Source organism: Hyperolius riggenbachi, chromosome 5 (assembly GCF_040937935.1).
Source record: "Hyperolius riggenbachi isolate aHypRig1 chromosome 5, aHypRig1.pri, whole genome shotgun sequence".
Classification (NCBI taxonomy): Eukaryota; Metazoa; Chordata; class Amphibia; order Anura; family Hyperoliidae; genus Hyperolius; species Hyperolius riggenbachi.
In genome coordinates, this window is record NC_090650.1 from 92,044,412 (window position 1) to 92,068,166 (window position 23,755).

Sequence of the window (23,755 nt, forward strand, 5' to 3'; positions counted from 1 at the left end):
CACCTCGTTTCCCTAGCCTTTGAGACTGCATAATGCAGGGTCACAGCGCTTTGAGTCCGCAGGGAGAAAAGCGCTATATAAATATTATTGTTATTGTTATTGTTATTTGTATGTGAAAAATGTGTTTGGGTGTAGTATTACTTTTTGGCCACAAGATGGCCACATTTTTTTACAGGCGTCCTACAACCTTCGGAAGGATGCTTGCAGGAAGGGATGCTGGGAAACTGAGTTTTTTCAAAATGATCGGCTGCTTCTCATAGAAGCATGCTGATCATTGCGGGGGCAGAGATCAACGAACGGGAATGTATTTTCCCATTCATTGATCTCCGGGCGAGCAGGTGGCGGCGAGTGTGAGCGGGAGCGCGGACAGCGGCGGCGGCAGCGAGTGCGTATATCTGTTGGGCGAACACCTAGATGTTCGGGTTCGCGAACGTTCGCCGAACATCGCCGCGATGTTCGGGTGTTCGCGCCGAACTCCGAACATAATGAAAGTCAATGGGGACCCGAACTTTTGTGCTTTGTAAAGCTTCCTTACATGCTACATACCCCAAATTTACAGGGTATGTGCACATTGGGAGTGGGTACAAGAGGAAAAAAAATTTGGCAAAAAGAGCTTAGAGTTTTTGAGAAAATCGATTTTAAAGTTTCAAAGGGAAAACTGTCTTTTAAATGCGGGAAATGTCTGTTTTCTTTGCACAGGTAACATGCTTTTTGTCGGCATGCAGTCATAAATGTAATACATATAAGAGGTTCCAGGAAAAGAGACCGGTAACGCTAACCCAGCAGCAGCACACGTGATGGAACAGGAGGAGGGTGGCGCAGGAGGAGAAGGCCACGCTTTGAGACACAACAACCCAGGCCTTGCATGAGCACAAGAAGCGTGCGGATAGCAATTTGCATTTTGTCGCCATGCAGTCATAAATGTAATACAGATGAGAGGTTCAATAAACAGGGACCGGAAACGCTAACCCATCACAGATGTTCATTGTTCATGTTACTTGGTTGGGGTCCGGGAGTGTTGCGTAGTGTTGGGCGAACATCTAGATGTTCGGGTTCGGGCCGAACAGGCCGAACATGGCTGCGATGTTCGGGTGTTCGAGCCGAACTCCGAACATAATGGAAGTCAATGGGGACCGATGCTGACGTACAAAAACCTGTTTATTTGGGCAATTTCAATGGTAGTTATGCTGACGTACATAAATCTCAGCCATGGCCGTTAGCAACGTCTGAATTTCACGAAATGTCTCATGCAGGTAGAAGACATATTGTTAGACTTGGATTCCAAAGATGGGGTACCTACATCTCTGCAAACCAGAGTTACAGGGGTCCAAAATTGGTAAAATCCCCCATAGGCTTTCATTGCCTCCCTATTTCACTTTCCAAAATCTCACATCTTTTCAAAGGGCAATTGCTCAGCAGTGGCAAATTTTCTAGCATTGTAGGGACCCTTATAGGGAACATGACTGGTGAGTTTCGGGCCCCTAGGCCAAAGAGGTCATAGCCTACGGTCACAAAAACCTGTTTATTTGGGCAATTTCAATGGTAGTGATGCTGACGTACATAAATCTCAGCCATGGCCGTTAGCAACGTCTGAATTTCACGAAATGTCTCATGCAGGTAGAAGACATATTGTTAGACTTGGATTCCAAAGATGGGGTCCCTACATCTCTGCAAACCAGAGTTACAGGGGTCCAAAATTGGTAAAATCCCCCATAGGCTTTCATTGCCTCCCTATTATACTTTCCAAAATCTCACATCTTTTCAAAGGGCAATTGCTCAGCAGTGGCAAATTTTCTAGCATTGTAGGGACCCTTAGGGGGAACATGACTGGTGAGTTTCGGGCCCCTAGGCCAAAGAGGTCATAGCCTAGGGTCACAAAAACCTGTTTATTTGGGCTATTTCAATGGTGGCGAGTCTGACGTACATAAATCGCAGCAATGGCCGTTAGCAACGTCTGAATCTCACGAAATGTCTCATGCAGGTAGAAGACATATTGTTAGACTTGGATTCCAAAGATGGGGTCTCTACATCTCTACAAACCAGAGTTACAGGGCTCCAAAATTGGTAAAATCCCCCAAAGGCTATGACCTCTTCGGCCTAGGACTGCGTTGAACGCGACCCACGCATTGTGCGCATTCTGGAAAACACCAATTACTGTTTATTGTTTATTGAACCTCTCATCTGTATTACATTTATGACTGCATGGCGACAAAATGCAAATTGCTATCCGCACGCTTCTTGTCCTCATGCAAGGCCTGGGTTGTTGTGTCTCAAAGCGTGGTCTTCTCCTCCTGCGCCGCCCTCCTCCTGTTCCATCACGTGTGCTGCTGCTAGGTTAGCATTACCGGTCCCTTTTCCTGGAACCTCTTATCTGTATTACATTTATGACTGCATGCCGACAAAATGCATGTTACCTGTGCAAAGAAAACAGACATTTCCCGCATTTAAAAGACAGTTTTCCCTTTGAAACTTTAAAATTGATTTTCTCAAAAACTATAAGCTCTTTTTGCTAAAAATTTTTTTCCTCTTGTACCCACTCCCAAGGTGCACATACCCTGTAAATTTGGGGTATGTAGCATGTAAGGAGGCTTTACAAAGCACGAAAGTTCGGGTCCCCATTGACTTCCATTATGTTCGGAGTTCAGCTCGAACACCCGAACATCGCGACCATGTTCGGCCCGAACCCGAACATCTAGATGTTCGCCCAACACTACACGTGACCCGTTCGGCCAATCACAGCGCTAGCCGAACGTTCGGGGAACTTTCGGCCATGCGCTCTTAGTTCGGCCATATGGCCGAACAGTTTGGCCGAACACCATCAAATGTTCGGCCGAACTCGAACATCACCCGAACAGGGTGATGTTCTGCAGAACCCGAACAGTGGCAAACACTGTTCGCCCAACACTAGCGTTGCGTAGTCGTTTCCAATCCAGGATTGATTCATTTTAATTTGAGTCAGACGGTCTGCATTTTCTGTGGAGAGGCGGATATGCCGATCTGTGACGATGCCTCCGGCAGCACTGAAACAGCGTTCTGACATAACGCTGGCTGCCGGGCAAGCCAGCACCTCTATTGCGTACATTGCCAGTTTGTGCCAGGTGTCTAGCTTCGATACCCAATAGTTGAAGGGTGCAGATGGATTGTTCAACACAGCTATGCCATCTGACATGTAGTCCTTGACCATCTTCTCCAGGCGATCGGTGTTGGAGGTGGATCTGCACGCTTGCTGTTCTGTGTGCTGCTGCATGGGTGTCAGAAAATTTTCCCACTCCAAGGACACTGCCGATACCATTCCCTTTTGGGCACTAGCTGCGGCTTGTGTTGTTTGCTGCCCTCCTGGTCGTCCTGGGTTTGCGGAAGTCAGTCTGTCGGCGTACAACTGGCTAGAGGAGGGGGAGGATGTCAATCTCCTCTCTAAAGTCTCCACAAGGGCCTGCTGGTATTCTTCCATTTTGACCTGTCTGACTCTTTCTTCAAGCAGTTTTGGAACATTGTGTTTCTACCGTGGATCCAGAAGGGTATAAACCCAGTAATTGGTGTTGTCCAGAATGCGCACAATGCGTGGGTCGCGTTCAATGCAGTCCTAGGCCGAAGAGGTCATAGCCTAGGGTCACAAAAACCTGTTTATTTGGGCAATTTCAATGGTAGTGATGCTGACGTACATAAATCTCAGCCATGGCCGTTAGCAACGTCTGAATTTCACGAAATGTCTCATGCAGGTAGAAGACATATTGTTAGACTTGGATTCCAAAGATGGGGTCCCTACATCTCTGCAAACCAGAGTTACATGGGTCCAAAATTGGTAAAATCCCCCATAGGCTTTCATTGCCTCCCTATTTCACTTTCCAAAATCTCACATCTTTATAAAGGGCAATTGCTCAGCAGTGGCAAATTTTCTAGCATTGTAGGGACCCTTAGGGGGAACGTGACTGGTGAGTTTCGGGCCCCTAGGCCGAAGAGGTCATAGCCTAGGGTCACAAAAACCTGTTTATTTGGGCAATTTCAATGGTAGTGATGCTGACGTACATAAATCTCAGCCATGGCCGTTAGCAACGTCTGAATTTCACGAAATGTCTCATGCAGGTAGAAGACATATTGTTAGACTTGGATTCCAAAGATGGGGTCCCTACATCTCTGCAAACCAGAGTTACATGGGTCCAAAATTGGTAAAATCCCCCATAGGCTTTCATTGCCTCCCTATTTCACTTTCCAAAATCTCACATCTTTTCAAAGGGCAATGGCTCAGCAGTACCAAATTTTCTAGCATTGTAGGGACTCTTAGGGGGATCATGACTGGTGAGTTTTGCCACTGCTGAGCCATTGCCCTTTGAAATGGTGTGAGATTTTGGAACGGTAAATAGTAGGCCCAATGAAAGCCTATGGGGGATTTTACCAATTTTGGAGCCCTGTAACTCTGGTTTGCAAATATGTAGAGACCCCATCTTTGGAATCCAAGTCTAACAATATGTCTTCTACCTGCATGAGACATTTAGTGAAATTCAGACGTTGCTAACGGCCATGGCTGAGATTTATGTACATCAGCATCACTACCATTGAAATAGCCCAAATAAACAGGTTTTTGTGACACTAGGCTATGACCTCTTTGGCCTAGGGGCCTGAAACTCACCAGTCATGTTCCCCCTAAGGGTCCCTACAATGCTAGAAAATTTGCCACTGCTGAGAAATTGCCCTTTGAAAAGATGTGAGATTTTGGAAAGTGAAATAGGGAGGCAATGAAAGCCTATGGGGGATTTTACCAATTTTGGACCCCTGTAACTCTGGTTTGCAGAGATGTAGGGACCCCATCTTTGGAATCCAAGTCCAACAATATGTCTTCTACCTGCATGAGACATTTCGTGAAATTCAGACGTTGCTAACGGCCATGGCTGAGATTTATGTACGTCAGCATCACTACCATTGAAATTGCCCAAATAAACAGGTTTTTGTGACCCTAGGCTATGACCTCTTCGGCCTAGGACTGCATTGAACGCGACCCACGCATTGTGCGCATTCTGGACAACACCAATTACTGGGTTTATACCCTTCTGGATCCACGGTAGAAACACAATGTTCCAAAACTGCTTGAAGAAAGAGTCAGACAGGTCAAAATGGAAGAATACCAGCAGGCCCTTGTGGAGACTTTAGAGAGGAGATTGACATCCTCCCCCTCCTCTAGCCAGTTGTACGCCGACAGACTGACTTCCGCAAACCCAGGACGACCAGGAGGGCAGCAAACAACACAAGCCGCAGCTAGTGCCCAAAAGGGAATGGTATCGGCAGTGTCCTTGGAGTGGGAAAATTTTCTGACACCCATGCAGCAGCACACAGAACAGCAAGCGTGCAGATCCACCTCCAACACCGATCGCCTGGAGAAGATGGTCAAGGACTACATGTCAGATGGCATAGCTGTGTTGAACAATCCATCTGCACCCTTCAACTATTGGGTATCGAAGCTAGACACCTGGCACAAACTGGCAATGCACGCAATAGAGGTGCTGGCTTGCCCGGCAGCCAGCGTTATGTCGGAACGCTGTTTCAGTGCTGCCGGAGGCATCGTCACAGATCGGCGTATCCGCCTCTCCACAGAAAATGCAGACCGTCTGACTCAAATTAAAATGAATCAATCCTGGATTGGAAACGACTACGCAACACTCCCGGACCCCAACCAAGTAACATGAACAATGAACATCTGTGATGGGCTAGCGTTTCCGGTCCCTGTTTATTGAACCTCTCATCTGTATTACATTTATGACTGCATGGCGACAAAATGCAAATTGCTATCCGCACGCTTCTTGTCCTCATGCAAGGCCTGGGTTGTTGTGTCTCAAAGCGTGGCCTTCTACTGCTGCGCCGCCCTCCTCCTGTTCCATCACGTGTGCTGCTGCTGGGTTAGCGTTACCGGTCCCTTTTCCTGGAACCTCTCATCTGTATTACATTTATGACTGCATGCCGACAAAATGCAAATTGCTATCCGCACGCTTCTTGTCCTCATGCAAGGCCTGGGTTGTTGTGTCTCAAAGCGTGGCCTTCTCCTGCTGCGCCGCCCTCCTCCTGTTCCATCACGTGTGCTGCTGCTGGGTTAGCGTTACCGGTCCCTTTTCCTGGAACCTCTCATCTGTATTACATTTATGACTGCATGCCGACAAAAAGCATGTTACCTGTGCAAAGAAAACAGACATTTCCCGCATTTAAAAGACAGTTTTCCCTTTGAAACTTTAAAATCGATTTTCTCAAAAACTATAAGCTCTTTTTGCAAATTTTTTTTTCCTCTTGTACCCACTCCCAAGGTGCACATACCCTGTAAATTTGGGGTATGTAGCATGTAAGGAGGCTTTACAAAGCACGAAAGTTCGGGTCCCCATTGACTTCCATTATGTTCGGAGTTCGGCTCGAACACCCGAACATCGCGGCCATGTTCGGCCCGAACCCGAACATCTAGATGTTCGCCCAACACTACACGTGACCCGTTTGGCCAATCACAGCGCTAGCCGAATGTTCGGGTAACGTTCGGCCATGCGCTCTTAGTTCGGCCATATGGCCGAACAGTTTGGCCGAACACCATCAGGTGTTCGGCCGAACTCGAACATCACCCGAACAGGGTGATGTTCTGCAGAACCCGAACAGTGGCAAACACTGTTCGCCCAACACTAATATCTACGCTCCGGGCGGGGAACTGAAGTCCAAAGGAGCGTAGATATACTAAACCCGGGCGGCAAAGTGGTTAAAGGTTATTATGTTGTTGTGTATCTTTTAGAGCAGAGAGGAGTTCAGCTCCACTCTAATTACAACCAAACATCCAAAGTGGGTATTGAAAGGATGTTTGCTACTTACCTGTTCTCTGTTTTGGATGGCCTTCTCTCCATAGAGCTGCCCTGTCACCCATTTGTGGCTCCGACTGCAGCCAGTTGCACAGAGGACAAAGAAACAGCGCATGCTCTGGCCACTTGCGACTTGCACTCCCTGTAATTTCTCGCTCCTGCCCAGATGTGCACAGCAACCAACACCAGTATAGTGTTATGCATTCTTGACAAGTACATACATCAGCGTCATTTCTCAAGTATGCATGCCCAGAACACTATTGGCTGCTGTGCACATTCGGGCAGGAGCGCATATTGCAGGAATTATTGAGCAGACAGAGCATCCACTGATTCTTGGCTGAATGGGAGGCAGAGCAGCACAACTGAAATGAGCACCTCCAAACCAATGATCGCTAGTCAGAGTGTTGGACAGAATGTATTTTGGTGGTGGTGGTGGGGGGAGGCGGGGCTGGTAGGTGACAGCAGGCCTAGGGCACTGGAAAGTACAAATCTGGCCCTGCTAATCCTAACCATCCCTTCTATTGGTGCCGAACCCTAACCACCCACTCTGGTGGTGCCTAAACATCCCCTTGGTGGTGCCTAACCCTAAACACCCCTGGTGGCGTCTAACCCTAACCACCCCCACTGCATAAACAGCCTTACACACATGGAAACAATAATCTATTTGATAACGTAAAATGCTTCACTACAAATAACATGAATAGAAAAAGTTATATATTTGTAATAGAATAAATAGCCTTACAATCACGTACGCATTAAAAATGTTATGCATAGAAAAGGTTATATATTTGTAATAGAATAAATAGCTTTACAATCACGTACGCATTAAAAATGTTATGAATAGAAAAAGGTATACATTTGTAATAGAATACATAGCCTTACAGTCACATACGCATTAAAAATCTTAAAATAACATTAATATTAAAAGTGACATATTAGTAAGATAATAAATCTGAAAACTATAAGTTATGCATTATCATTCTGAAAACAAGGTTAATAACAAAAGCGATATATTTGTAATACAATAAGCTTGAAAACGAAAACGTACGCATTATACTTCTGAAAAACAATTTTAAAACAATAAAATAAGTGAAAACGAAAATGTACACATTATACTTCTAAAAATGAATTTTAAAAACGATAAAATAATTTAAACCGAAAGTCAAAACTAATTTGTAAATGATATTTGTCACAAACCTTAATCTGCAAACGAAAAGTTTAGTTTTCACGGTCCCGGTAACACCTGGGGCAGGGCTAAGGCTTTTGGAAAGCATAGTAAGGACTAGATAGTGAGCCACTCTGAGGGACAGTTAGTGACAAGACAATATTCTCTGTACAGCACTGAGTAATATGTCGGCGCTATATAAATACTAAAAAAAATAAAATAAGCATTGGATAAGATCTTTGATTTGCCATTTATCAAACATATATGGGAAGAGGTGAATGTAGGTGGCAGTAAAGTCATGTTTGTGAAGGAAAAAAAATGGATTTCTTACAAATATCACAAGGAAGCAGTGGACAAACACCGCCGGTCAGCCAGGAGAGAAGAGGCCCACATGTATCGTGACTCAACAGCACTTCCTCAGACTAATTTTATGTTACTAAAGGTCACCACTCAATTTACAACTATCGATAATTTTCTCAAATTAGTAAGGTCAAACACCTCCATGTGTCATCTGCTGCGTACAACACAAAGTAAAATGTTGATTTCCTCAAGCAAATCTGCTAAGTTTGCTTCAACGTGTGTTCTATGGGGAGGTTGGATGCTCTTTTAAAGTACGGTGACCAGACGTCCCGCTTTACCCGGGACGCGTCCCGCCTTTGGGGTCCGCTGTCCCAGGATGCCTTGCCCGGGAAATGTCCCACTTTAAGCAGTCGGATGTCCCGGCCTCGGGACTCTGGCCACCGTAATTGTAACTGGCAGTGGCGTCTATTACACGCCGCGCCAGTTCGCAGCCCGCAGCCCCGCTCCAGCATGCATAGTGTTCGGCAGGCGAGCAGGGCTACGGGAAGATGGCGTCCGAAGCCCTGTACTGGAGACTATTTGTGTCTCCAGTACAGGGCTTCAGGCGCCATCTTCCCGTAACCCTGCTATTCCATCAGTGTGGGAGACTGCAGGAGGAAGATCTCGGAGGAGCTGTGCCAGAGGCCGACCGCGTGAGGGGACTTCTGTCAGCTGAGTAAATTCTTTTTTTTTTGCAAGTGTTATGCTGCCCACATTGCGTTTATTTACTGCTAAAATGTTGCCCACATTACATTTATTTACTGCTAAAATGTTGCCCACATTGCGTTTATTTACTGCTAAAATGTTGCCCACATTCCATTTATTTCTGTAACGATCGGTGTAACACAGAGAGGATCTGATTACCGGTGATCTGCAGTATCACCGAGAATACAGATATATACCCGATTATTGATGATCTGCAGTATCACCGATAATCAGATATATCTCTAACCTCTGGACACCTGAGTAATATGAGTGTTTGGTGCAACAGTAATACTTTGAGGAGAGCCCCGTATAGAGGGTGCAAGGCAGTAAGAGATACTGCCCAAAGAACAGGCTCCTTCCAATGGCCTGAGGCTCCCCAAGGGGAGGAGTCAGGCTGAGAGTGGGAAGGACCAGAGTGTGAGTGACACCAATGGTGAAGTGTCACTGACAGATCTGTGAACTATCTCTAAACAGAGGAGATAGTTCTCGAGGTCGGACAAGCCAGGTCGGCAACAGACAGACAGATCAGATACAGAGGAAAGAGACTGATACGGAATCCTAAGGCAAGCAAGGTTTGGCAACGGAGTATCAGATATAGCGAAGTACCAAATCAGAGATCAGAAGAGAGGTCAGGAAAGCAGAAGGTCATAACAGATAATCAACAATGTCTAGTCTGAGGTGTGAGCTCCGTGATCATCAACACCCTGGAACTAGTCTGAATAATAACAGGATGGTAAAGCTAATTCCTAGTCTTGGGTGTGAGCTCCGTAGTCATCAACACCCTGGTACTAGTCTGAAGAATAACACAGATCATATACAATATTCCTAGTCTGGGAGTGTGAGGTCCTTGGTCATCAACACCCTGGAACTAGTCTAAAGTATAACAGAATAAACAACACAGATTCTGACAAAAGGTCTGAGTGCTTCCACGTAGTGATCGCAACGGCAGACAACCAGTGAATGACCAGCACCCAGTATATATACTATAGCGCTCTCCAGCGCCTCCCCTAAGTGCTGGACCAATGGACCAGAATAAACAACACAGATTTTGACAAAAGGTCTGAGTGCTTCCACGTAGTGATCGCAACGGCAGACAACCAGTGAATGACCAGCACCCAGTATATATACTATAGCGCTCTCCAGCGCCTCCCCTAAGTGCTGGACCAATGGGAACTGGTTGAATTGTCAGCTGACCGGCTTGGTCAGCTGACTCCCTTCTGCCTGTCGTGCGCGCGTCCTTCTGAACCTGTGTGGACTATCAGTCCCAGCCACACCAGACATGTGTTGTAAATCACCCGCTGTGCTGGACGCGGAACCAGCCGCGCCGCTATCAGAGCATGTGGCGGTTTCTCCGCGTTCAGCCATACTGACAGATGTAGGCTTATCAGCCACCTTGCTCTGAGCACCCGCGGCGGCTTTTCCGCGTTTTTTCACAATTTCCTGCTAAAATGTTGCCCACATTGTGTTTATTTACTGCTAAAATGTTGCACACATTGCGTTTATTTTTCTGGTGAAATGTTGCACACATTGCATTTTATTTTCTGGTAAAATGTTGCACACATTGTGTTTTATTTTCTCGTGAAATGTTGCCCACATTGTGTTTTCTTTTCTGGTGAAATGTTACCCACATTGTGTTTCATTTTCTGGTGAAATGTTGCCCACATTGCATTTATTTACTGCTGAAATGTTGCCCACATTGCGATTTATTTTCTGGTGAAATGTTGCCCACATTGCGTTTATTTACTGCTAAAATGTTGCCCACATTGCGTTTATATACTGCTAAAATGTTGCACACATTGGGCTCGATTCACAAAGCGGTGATAACTCAGTTATCACGCCTAAAAGACTTTAGGCGTGATAACCTTTGCACTAGCAAAGTTATCACCGCTTTGTGCTCTAACTCGCGCGAAGCTAGGGCTTAATGGGGGCTTTGCGCGAAGTGTCGGGTGCTTGCGCGCGCAAAAGTTTGCGTGCGGAAAATTCGCGCGAGTTTCTTCTTATCATGCCTAAACTGAGTTTAGGCGTGATAAAGGGGTTTTCACTCGCGTGCAAACACTTTGCACCGCTTTGTGAATCAGGCCCATTGGGTTTATTTTCTGGTGAAATGTTGCCCACATTGTGTTTATTTTCTGGTGAAATGTTGCCCACATTGCGTTTATTTACTGCTGAAATGTTGCCCACATTGCGTTTATTTTCTGGTGAAATGTTGCCCCCATTGCGTTTATTTTCTGGTGAAATGTGGCCCACTGCATTTATTTTCTGGTGAAATGTTGCCCACATTGCGTTTATTTACTGCTGAAATGTTGCCCACATTGCGTTTATTTTCTGGTGAAAAGTTGCCCACATTGCATAATTTCCTGCTGACATGTTGCCCACATTGCGTTTATTTTCTGGTGAAATGTTGCCCACATTGCGTTTATTTTCTGGTGTCTGGGGAAACTGTTGCTGCATTTATTATTTAAAGGTCATAGTTGGCTATGTTTGCTGCTTTGGGGTTACGGTATACTAATAAATAGCATCACACAGTTTCTGCACACCCAGGATGCGAATCCTCGTTTCACCACATCATGGCGAAAACACTGCTTTCTTATGCCTCGCTGTTACATCATTACGTTAGCTCCGCCCCCACACAATGTCATGGCCACGCCCATTTTTTGGTGCATACGCACCCAGTTTTCGTTGCGACGCAAAACGCCCCCCCCCCAGCCTTTTTGGGGCACAGCGCCCGCCCCCACCCCCCGTCCCAGGTTGAACCCAGAAAAATCTGGTCACTCTATTTAAAGGGATACCAAGAATGCCTTTTCTCTAATTCACAATCTCTCCACAGGAGGGGCACATTCTCACAAAGTCTACAACCGGCCCTGGAAAGGGGGTTTCAGCTACTGACTGGGGTGACATTTAATCCTGGGTTTAAGCTCCTCGATAAAGAATGCCTGCTACTTTTCTTCACAAAAATAAACAAACCTGGAGTTTACCTAACTACATACTGTAAATACATGCTCCTCATTACATTTCTATTATCCAGAACCAGTGCTCAGATACTTGTGAAGGAGAATGCCAAATCTATAACTCTTACCCCTTCCAGTGGCTGACCAGCTGGTCATGTGACTCTTCTCACAGCCCCGCAGATAGCAGTTGCCCTGACAGCTATAGTCTTCTGCTAGGTTCAATTATAATGAAAGCCAAGCCAATTTTTAATTTTATAGAAAGCCCAGGAGGCTTAAACTCTCTATTTTATGTGTGTTTATCCTCTTTAGCAAATTTCTCCACACTTCTTGAGCCAGAGTCAAAGAGTATGAAAGGAATTTGCCCTATAGGAAGGAGAGCTATACTGCTGAAAGTTGTCACCAGAACATTTTCCCTCATTCTTGGTCACCTAGGAGTGAAATGGGAAGAAGAAGGCCATCTGAATGATGAGCGGTGAGGGTGGGGCATGCTGCCAAACCTGTACAGTCCTGCTCCTACTGGCTTCTCTGTCTCCCTGTGGTTGTGTGTCACTGATCCCATGACTTGCCAACATGTGACCTTTGGTTTGTACATGCTGGTGAAATAGTGACATGCACAAGTGGGGAGAATACAGGAGTCCTGGCACAGGTTATAGTGAAGAGCTATGAAAGTTGAAAGTGGTGGTAGGAGATGTAAGTGAATATGCTCTCCTCCATGTTCTGCTGCTGATTGCCCGACTTTTTGGAGTATGTTAATAACATTTCTGTGATTTTCAAAATCGACAGTACTTGTGTCTGCTTGAAGTACCACCTACTTCAAGCAGACACAAGTACTGTCGATTTTGAAAATCACAGAAATGTTATTAACATACTCCAAAAAGTCGGGCATTTAGCACTGCCACTGCCTCCTCTGTATTTTTAACCATTTTAGCTATTTGTATTCTTTTGGCACCACTGTTTGCTTTATACATAATATGGGATGCCCAGTAGTTAGTGATCCCAGACTGGAAAATACTCTAAGCAATTTGTCCTCGAGGTATTGCATATTGCTTGTGAACTGTTGACCAGATCCTTTATTACTAGCATGCTTCCCCACACATGTAGCGATTGGATTAGAGCAGTGAACTTGCTGCCTCTTCCACGGGCTGTGTACCAACGCATGGTTGCTCTTACAAAATTTGACAGAACCTGGTCAACTTAGGTATCCTCCCACAGGACTCAATTATAACTGACTATGTCAAGGCATATTGACATTTGACACTGTTGGTGGTGGACTCCCTCCCTTTTTCCAACTTTATCCTATTATCTGTTCTTTCTTAAATGCTACCTTGCTCCTTGAATACGTGATGAGTTATGTGTGCTTACAGCACTGTTTTAACGAAGCAGGCTATTTCTGTGCTCAGCGCTCAGTGTCGAAGCTGGGCACCGCTACAGCATTAATGCTATAGTGAGCACCCATTTGCAAGGGTAATTCAGGGTTCTGGTAATTGCTGAACCCCAAATTACTTCTTCTTCCTTTTTGCTACAACTCGGGGGGGGGGGGGAATAGTGTTTAACGCCTCCGGGAATTCAAGTCGCAACAGGGTGAGCTGTCATTCGGCTCACCCTGCGCACAACTCACTAATGGTGTTATAATATGTATACCTGTTGAAGTGGTGTGTTGTTATAATCCTTACCTACAAACCCAGCTTTTTTTTAAAAAAAGTGTCTATATGATTATACAGTGGCTGAATAGAGTACTGGTTAAGGGCTCTGCCTTTGACATGGGTGACCAGGGTTCGAATCCTGGCTAGGGTCAGTACCTATTCAGCAAGGAGTTCAAGGCAAGACTCCCTAACACTGCAGGGTGGCCTCCTGAGCCCGTCCCAGTGGCTGCAGCTCTTGAGCGCTTTGAGTCCGACAGGAGAAAAGCGCTATACAAATGTTCGGATTATTATTCAGATTATTATACATTATTGTGTGGTTATTCTTGTATTCATGTGCTGTATCTGCCTTAATAAAGTTTGGTTAGGAAAGAAAAAAAAAATCTACCCACAAGCCGACATCCTTCCCCCTCCCCCGCACACACTTGCACACACACAATACCACCCCCGTGCCCCAACCCATACAAAAAAAAACAGGCAAGTCTTTATCATCAATGTCACGGTTTAACGATAATACCCCAAACCTTGTGGACCCCTTTTCCAGGGTATGATCCCTTCATGACTTATTTCTTCAAAAAAGCCCTGACTACCTGTTTAACACAAAAAAACAACCGCCCAACAGCACAGTTATTTTTACTTCCAATAAATAACAAAGGCCGTCGATGTTCTGTGGCAAACAGCACTATTTTCAGCAGTTCAGTTGTGATGACACAGTAAAGCTCTGGAGTACGAGCAGCTGGAGAATACAGGTACAGAAATACTATCTCAAATAGCAGGTCCGAAACCCCAACCGGCAATTAAACCAGATGGTGCTATTTTAGAAAAGCGACACTTAGGACTCGTAAGAACAACAGAAAGGCATGTCACCGCTAAAACAACAAGACGGATAAAAGTTCTGTCCCATAGAAGCTCATATAAAACCTTGAAATAATATGTGCGTCGGTGGGAATATGGCAGCAGCTTCTCTGCAGTGGGGAGTTTTCTTTTTGGGAAGAGCCTATTATATGTTCCCAGTCAAACTGCTGTAACAAAAGTGCGGCACTATTTCAAAGCTTTTTTTCCTTTGTGAAAAGCATCAGCCTTTTTTTCGATTCTGCAGTAGGCAGGAGTGGAACATCGAAACATCCAGACTGTATAAACACATAACGTTGCTGCTCTAGGTTAACTTTTTACGAGGTCATCCTATTACAGAGGATGTGTCGGCCACAGGACAATGAGCAGCGGTAATTATGATGCCGCGGATAATAACTTCACTGGTAATGAAATGACACACCACATCATCTATTATTTCAGCAGTAAAACTACGCGTTTTACTTGACTTCCAGCTCCGTGTCATTTCAGCCTGTCATAATATATATTTTTTATGCCGGTGCATAAAATATTTAAGCAGCCGAGTAATTTTTTATTATTGCGAACGCTAGCGAAGCCTTGGCTGTTCCAGGTGTCTTGAGATGAGCGCTGGGATTTTTTGACATAGGACAGAGTCTCAGGAAATTTAGATTAGCGATGTACAAGATCACCAGTTATTCTTTCATGAATGTTTTAAAAAAAATAGCTAATTTTGTGAAAAAATGTTTAAAAATAAAAGCCTAGTGTCAAGTGAGGTCATTCATCCTCTTCAGAAGTCAAACAGATGCCCCCATAAAGTACTGTTTCATTTATAAAGCACTATAAGGGCACCTGAACCTGGTACATGCTTCATTATAAATCAGGGGTGTCAAACTTAATCTGATACCAAGTCGTGGGCCAACCTCAATGCCCCCCACTCCTTTCCATGTACAGTTTCCTGCTGTCTAGTGACCCTGTTCCCTCCCTTATAGAATCCCCTGGTGTCTAGTTATCCCCCCTCCCTCCCTATACAGTTCCCTGGAATCTAGTGGCCCCTCTTCCTCCCCTATACAGTCCTTTGGTATATAGTGGCCCTCCTTCCTCCCCCTATAGAGTCCTCTGGTGTCTACTGGCCCTCCCTCCCCTATACAGTCCCCTGGTGTCTAGTGTTTCTCCCACCCTCCCTTATACAGTTCCCTGGTGTCTAGTGCTTTTCCCCACCCCATATGGCTTCCCTGGTGATCTCCAATATAGCTTCTGCTCCACTTCCCAGCCAATAGGATCTATGTGCTGCTAAAGATATCACCACCCCTTTAAGTAGGTTGCCAGTGTTACGTAACACTGATCAGGCACAAAGGAACAGCGGAGCACAGCTGCAAGCATAGGCATGTGTCTTTCTGTTTTCTTGGGAATAAGTATTTTCTGCTGCAGGGCGCCTTGTCCTGAATACTGATTTAAATATCAGGTAAAAGTGTTGCAGAGGGATAAATAGCGAACACAGTGAATCCAGCGCACGAGACTTGGGCGCACAGGGGGTAACTTTGGTGCCATCAGAAGACGGAGCTGAAGTTACTTTTAAAAACACAATAATTCTCCTATGACAGATCCTGTAGCCTTTACCCTGCCACACCCATTCCCTCCTCCTATGGCAGATCCTGTAGCCTCTTCCCTGCCACACCCATTCTCTCCTCCTCCTATGACTGATTCTGCAGCCTTTCCCCTACCACACCCATTCTCTCCTCCTATGACAGATCCTGCAGCCTCTACTCTGCCACACCCATTCTCTCCTCCTATGATAGATGTCAGATCCTGCAGCCTCTTCCATGCCACACCCACTCACTCCTTCTCCTATGACTGATCTTGTAGCCTTTACTATGCCACACCCATTCCCTCATCCTATAACAGATCCTGCAGCCTCTTCCCTGCCACACCCATTTTCTCCTTCTATGACAGATCCTGCAGCCTTTACCCTGCCACACTCATTCCCTCTTTCAGGGCCGGATTTGTGGAAAGGCCTGGGAGGCCCGTGACTAGGGCGGAGCCAAGGAAGGAGCGGGTTCCAACCAGGCAGTCAAACTCGTGTGTGTGTCCCCAAAGCCGACCACACTGTTCCACGGAGATGAGGGATAACATTGCTTGTCAGTACCAGCCGCTCCCGCCCCCTCCCCTGCTCTGCTCTGCACACACAGAAGCATGTCTGTGTACAGCAGCGGCGGCTACAGACAGGGCAAAGAGCGGGCAGCTTTGCTAATATGACAGGAGAGGAGCATTGGCTGTATCACTGCATCCCTGCTCGCTGTCATTCTCTATAGACGAGTGTTAAGCTGCCCCACCCCCGCTGCCTCTCCCGTGCTTGTGTCTGTGTCCCGGCCAGCGAGAGGAGGTCAGCTTAGCGTTCAGGCACGATGTGATAGTGAAAAGTGAAAAGGTCCTGGCCTCGCATCCAGCTGTGAGAGGACATTTATGATTCAGTGGAGGAGGGGACCCGGGAAGTGTAAGTTGATAAAGATTAACTCTCTCTGTGCTTGTGCTGAACTCATCAGGTTTAAAATGAGACCTAAAAACAGCAACACAAACATGATTTACATACCTAGTGCTTCTTCTTGCCCCCCATAGTGTTCTTGCCCCTCAGTTCCTTTGGACTCTATTATATAACTGGTACCCCTCTTAAAAAGTTGCAATTGGCCTGAGTCGCAGCTTGGTGCATGTAATGTCCTGTGTGCGCAATGCCTCCTCAATCATGCTCCTCAGCGGCTGTGCCCAGCGTCCCCAGCCAGTAACATGCTGTGCATGCGCGGTTCTGATTCTTTCCAAACCACACGTGAAGAACGTTCTGGGCCACGACTGCCTTGCCTAGCTTCTCGGAAGCATGATCAAGTACATTACATGCACCATAGCTGCGACTGTGGCCAATCGCAGATTTTTAAGTGGAGCAACAGCAGATGGAGATGAGTCTAAAGGAACTGAGGGGCCAGAAACACTATAGGGGGAGAGGAGGGGGCTGAAGGAAGCCTCAGGTATGTGTCAATCATGTTTTGTTTACTTTACGTTTTCTAGAATTGTGTGGTGGTTTTACTTAATTTTAAAAACAAACAAAACTGTACTTTTACTTATCCCCTTCCAGCCCCCCATAGTCCCTGAGAGGTCCCAAGGCATTCTCTGGGCCTCCTCCGGTTTCCCACTGGTAGCTCCATAAGTTTGGCGACTGGGACTGCAGGCGCACCTACTGCGTATGCACGGTCCCATCCATGTGTTCTTCTCTAGTATACCCCCTCTCCATCCTGGCCATTTCACCCATACTGTGGCTTCCAGTACTGGTGCCTCTGTCCTCCTACATAAGGGGTGAGAGGTGGTTCTTCTGGCTACTTATACTGCTACGGGGGGGGAATGGTTACCTATACTGGGGAAAGTGGTCTTCTAGGTACCCATACTGCTGCCTGGGACCCACTTGTTCCTTGTGGCTGTGCTCTTATCTGTGTACAAGCACAACCGTACTGGCCCAGTCCAATAACACGAAGCTGCTCGTGCACAAAGGAAAAAGCCATACACAAGTGGCTTTGTGCTACTGGAAATTTGCGGCTCATACTTGCGCATGCCCAGTACAATTGTGCTTGAACACAGATGGAAGTGCAGCCTCAAAGAAGAAGAGGGTCCCGAGCAGCAGTGGTGAGGTCTGAACATGCTCAGAGGGTCCCAAAACTGGAACAGTGGGCACCAGGAGGATCTACTATAGTAAGTATCTAAGCTAATTTTTATTTTTGCTTCAGGTTCTTCACTTTAGGGGCCCTGACACACCAAAAAAACGTTTTTGCGAGTAGTTGTTTTTTAAAAATGCTTCCATAAAATTTGCATTGAAAATGCGGTAAAATCGTGGCTAAATTGCAGCGATCTCTGCTATTTTGCTGCAGTTTTAATGTAAGTCAATACAAGCATTTTTTGAAGAAAAAAAAAACAGCAAAACACTTTTTGGTGTGTCAGGACCCTAAGATTGTATGTTTTGAGAAAAAGTGTATGTAAGTTGGGGGAAAGGAGGGGGGGCGTGGACCTCCTATTGGTCAGGGGGGCGGCTGGTGACAGTGGGCCTTGGGCGGTAAAAAGTACAAATCCGGCCCTGCCCTCTTTCTATGATAGATCCTGCAGCCTCCCCCTATAACACTAATTTCCTTCTTCTATGACAGATTTCCTGAAGATATTGAGAAGAAATAGGAGGAAAGTGCTATACTTGCCTGTCATTATGTAAAAAATACTATAGGCCGTCTATCCTTACCAATCATATCTAACGCCAGCCTGTATTGTAAAATATAACCCATCTGGTACCACTGATTGCCCTAAATACCAGCACCCTACCTCCTTATTCCAACTGTTCTGGGACTGCCAGTGACAAAAACATATTGGGAACAAAATAATGCATTTTTTTACAGGACAGAATGGGGTGCCCCAACACCCTAACACCTCGAGTGTGCCTCTTAGGAATTATATCTGAGGACGCTCATGGACAAAAACCTTTATGGCAGAAACTTTGTTCACTGTTCAAATGGAGGTAGTATATATCAGTGATTATCGCCTGTTGTTCACACTCTGGCCTCTTGGAAAAGAAAAAAAGACTCTATCCCTGCATATCAAAAAAAAAAAAAATCTTTATTCATAGAAACAGGCCCAACCAATTTCATTTCACATGGGATTGGTGGAAGGATAGGTAGTACTAGTAGTGTGCAGATAGATAACCCTCTCACCTCAATAATTTCTCGCAGTAGGGGTTTTCGATGCGGTTATCCAGTGCACAGTGTATACTTAAATGTCCTGTCAATATAAACACTCAGTGCATATACTGTACTTTTGTCAAATGTATATATTTGCTGAATACAAAACTTAAGGGAAAATGCTCCAAGAAGAAGCAAGAACTGAAGACAGTTGCAGTAGAGGCCTGGCAGAGCTTCAGCAAGGATGAAACCCAGCGTCTGGTGATGTTTATGTGTTCCAGACTTCAGGCTGTAATTGACTGCAAAGCATTTGCAACCAAGTATTCAAAAGTGAAAGTTTGATTTATGATTATTATTCTGTCCCATTACTTTTGCTCCCTTAACAAGTGGGAGGCACATATGCAAACTGTAGTAATTACTACACCGTTCACCATTGGATGTAAATACCCTCAAATTAAAGCTGACAGTCTACAGTTAAAACACATTGGCCTCAATTCACTAATTTTTATCAAACGCTTTATCGAGCGCTTGATAATTTACCTCATAAGTAGAGATGTAGCGAACTGTTCGCCGGCGAACGGTTCCAGGCAAACTTTGGGGGTTCGCGTTCACCTGCACCAGGCGAACTTTTGCGGAAGTTCGATTCACCCCATAATGCTCTATTGAGCAAATCTTTGACCCTCTACATCACAGTCAGCAGTCACATTATTGCCAAATACACTGCTCTCACTGCTGGAGGCTCGCCCCCCTCCCTCCTCCAAGCAAGGTCCTTATGCCATTTCACTCACTTGTCTGCCTACACTAATTAGTTAAGGGACAGCTGCTTTCCTCCACCTCCCTCCACCCTCCTCCCTCCACCCTCCTCCCTCCATCTTCCTCCCTCCACCTTCCTCCCTCCACCCTCCTCCCTCTAGCTGATCTCTGTGACTGCAATAGTGGCTGAATCACACCCTGAAACAAGCATGCAGCTAATCCAGTCTGACTTCAGTCAGAGCACCTGATCTGCATGCTTGTTCAGGGGCTGTGGCTAAAAGTATTAGAGACACAGGATCAGCAGGCGATTCAGGCAACTGGTATTATTTTAAAAGGAAAAATCCATATCCTTCTCCGTTTAGGTTCCCTTTAAGGATTTGTAGCATAAAAGCCAACTCACATTGGCTGGGAATCGAACCCAGGTCTTACTGTGTGGTGGGCAAGCACCCTAACCGCTGTACCACAACAGTACTAACTGAAGCTGGCCTAGCATTTACTATTTATGCTCAATGCAATAGAAACATTAGGTTGCTTAAAGGGAACCTTAACTGAGAGTGATATGGATGTTTCCTGTGAACAATACCAGTTGCCTGGCAGTCCAGCTGATCTCTGTGACTGCAATAATGGCTGAATCACACCCTGAAACAAGCATGCAGGAAACTGGTATTGTTTACAGGAAACATCCATATCACTCTCAGTTAAGGTTCCCTTTAAGCAACCTAATGTTTCTATTGCATTGAGCATAAATAGTAAATGCTAGGCCAGCTTCAGTTAGTACTGTTGTGGTACAGCGGTTAGGGTGCTTGCCCACCACACAGTTAGACCTGGGTTCGATTCCCAGCTATGGTATGTAAACTGGTTTTTGAAATAGTATAATTCCCTGGCAGATGAGACCCTCAATAGGCAGAAGGGTGGAGGGAGGGCCTCCAGGTATTAGAGCCCTTGAAACATGTTTTCTATCATTTTTCCAGCCAATAGAATTTTTTCAAATTTTCAAAGTTCGCCTCCCTATTGAAGTCTATTGTGGTTCGCGAACTTTTTCGCAAATTTTTTTGCGAACCGAACCTTTTGCGGAGGTTCGCGAACCGAAAATCGGAGGTTCGCGACATCTCTACTCATAAGTAAAATCTTACTTTGAATTCACTAAGGTGTTATAGATTTATCAAATGTTTTATCGATAAAACATTCAATAAATCTATAACACCTTAGTGAATTAAAAATGAGATTTTACCCATGAGGTAAATTATCAAACATGTGATAAAGTGTTTGATAAAGCTTAGTAAATTGAGGCCATTTATTGTGTTTGTTTCATTTCAAAATGTTACAATTGTGTCGACGTCCCAATATTTATGCACCTGTATCTGTACTCAAATATGGATATGAAAAGTGCATTTGTATTATTCCTTGATGCAAAAGTCATTTTCCCTCATGTTATTGATTGCTCAATAAACTTTTTTTGTATTTTTTTTTAAAAGGCTATCTATCCTCGCCCTGCCAGACATATTCATGACTGTATCAGCATTATTTCTCTTTGCTTTTTTCTCTGATCTTTTTGAATCTTGCACAAGTCACATGCAGATGCAGAGATCATGCATCTATTTGCCAGTAGTCAAAAGCGCATATGACAACTTTATTTGAGTGACATTAAGGACCGGTTCACATTGGCACTAAAAACGGTCCATGTATCCATGGAGCTGAAAGGCCGGATCCTAATGGAGGTGGACGGACCTATGTTAATAGGTTTCATTCACATGGCTCCATTACACCGTATGTGAGTGTATTTACATATATATGTATTTATCAGGAGCTTATAATCATTAAAGTCACCCCCAGATCCTCTTAATGTCCAAGCCTCGTAAGCGCCTGTCCAGTGGATTGTGCAGGCGGTGAATTCAACGCCTTCAGCTGCTCGTGGAAAGGAGGCCTTAGTATGTTAATGAATGATCAAAGGCCTTTTGAGTGGAATCCCTTTATCTGTTCACTGCGGCAAAATACAATCGATAGACAGGCACAAGATTTTTTGGCATACTGCCCAACCTTCCGAGGTCCACTTCTAATCTTAAATGACATCAATACACAAAAAATATACCCACTTCCTGTCACCTAGGAGGTGGGCGGGCACCATCTTAAAGATATAGTAATGATACAGCAGCAATGATCCAATCGAGTAGCCAAAAGCCATACAGATATAGATTTAAAAAAAAAACACCTCAGGTTGGATTCCTAATTCAGACCTTCTGGTTTCAGCATAAGCAATCTGTATATCCACCATTCTCCCATTTTCAAAAGCAAGGTTCTAATGTCACCACCCCTATGAAGGTAGAAAAGGATCACACATCAGAACCATTTGAACCTAAATCTGTAGGTAACTTTTCTTCCATTAGAGCACCATCATTTGGACAATCTGCTTTGCTCAAGAACCTCTGAGCTCTGTTTGTCATATTTACTTTTGGTTTCTATCATTGCTGAACTGGTTAGCCTTAATTTTATCACTCGAGTTAGGTAAAAAAAACACACACACACACAATCAGGACTGACCTGGCTGTACTGTATTCCTCATGGTTGGAGAAGACATGCTGTCCAATGCTTTGAGATATCCAATCCCAGATCTGCAATGAAGTAATTCAGTGACCCGAAATTTAAAGGCAGAATCTGAAAAGCAAGAGAAATGAAATTTTTAAATCGGTTTGCACCATCCTTTTAACCTAAAATTATTGCCATATTAACAAACTCTTTACATAACAATATGTAACCCTCTAAAATACAATTTTAAGGGAAAACATGCAAGTGTCTTCAAAGACATGACAGCAGACACATTGAGGCCAATTCATCACCTACAGTGCTCACAGCCATAGCCGCTGACAGAATAGTACTAGTACTAGCAACACTAGTACTACTAATAGTCCTGTATGGGGCCCAAGTAGTGACTGGGGTCCGGCCCACTCTCTGCGAGTTACATACATTTAACTGTTTCCAGGCTCCAGCAGTGTGCACTGAACAGGAAAACCAGCTACCCCCCCCCCCCCCACACACACACACACACACACACACACTACCACCACCTCCTTCCTTCTTTTTCCACTCTTTTTTCTTTTTTACCCCCCAGCCCCCCCCCCCCCCCCTGTCAATAATGTTTCCTTTTAATATGTGGTGATATCCCCCAAATACTGAGAAATCCTCAGTATAGCCATGTCCACCATGTGTTGCCACAGTCTCCCAAGTACAGTTATGTTGGTACACTTTTTTCTTTCTTTTTTTCATAAGAGAAATTCCATTGAATAGTTTTTAAAATTCTTTTCGAGGTACCATACACTAACATTAGATTTTTTAGAAAATCCAAGAAAAACAATTGAATATGAAGAAAAAGTTGGTTGGGAAAAATGATCTAAAGAAAAAAAAAAAAGAAATTGATAAACATTTTGTATTTGTCCAGAAATTACGTGTTTGCGGCAGTTTTTCTTAAGATGAAACAGGAAGAAGAAATGGCTGTAATCAGCAATAAGAAGAAAGCTGGTATAGCTTTTGCACTTTATCTGTGGACCCTACCGGATGGGGAGAAACCAAAACCGAAAAGACTGTAGACAAAGAATTGGTTGAGGAATGAAGACAAGTATTCTCATGTGAGGATGCTACAAGAATTAAAGGAGAGCAACCCAGAAGATTTCCACAACTACTTGAGGATAAATGATGATACTTTTAGGCTTTTACTTGAAAAAGTTAAACCTTTGGTGGAAAAACAAGATCCAAATATGCAAACATGAATTATAAGCTCAATTACGCCATGCCTCCTGCAATCTCACTGACAATACACATGTACTCACCTACCTCCACTTCCAAAAATCCTTTCTAATTTAACATG

General features: G+C 44.8%; 1 protein-coding gene across 4 annotated transcripts in view; it reads right to left on the bottom strand.

Moving 5' to 3' along the window:
• Positions 1-23,755, bottom strand: part of HDAC9 (histone deacetylase 9) — a 660,228-nt gene that overhangs the window by 542,614 nt on the left and 93,859 nt on the right. For all 4 annotated transcript variants that reach the window (XM_068235994.1, XM_068235993.1, XM_068235991.1 and 1 more), the window contains exon 2: positions 22,435-22,548. In XM_068235994.1, coding sequence (XP_068092095.1) covers positions 22,435-22,471 — 37 coding nt within the window. In that variant the 5' untranslated portion in view covers positions 22,472-22,548. The remainder of the gene's footprint in view (positions 1-22,434; positions 22,549-23,755) is intronic.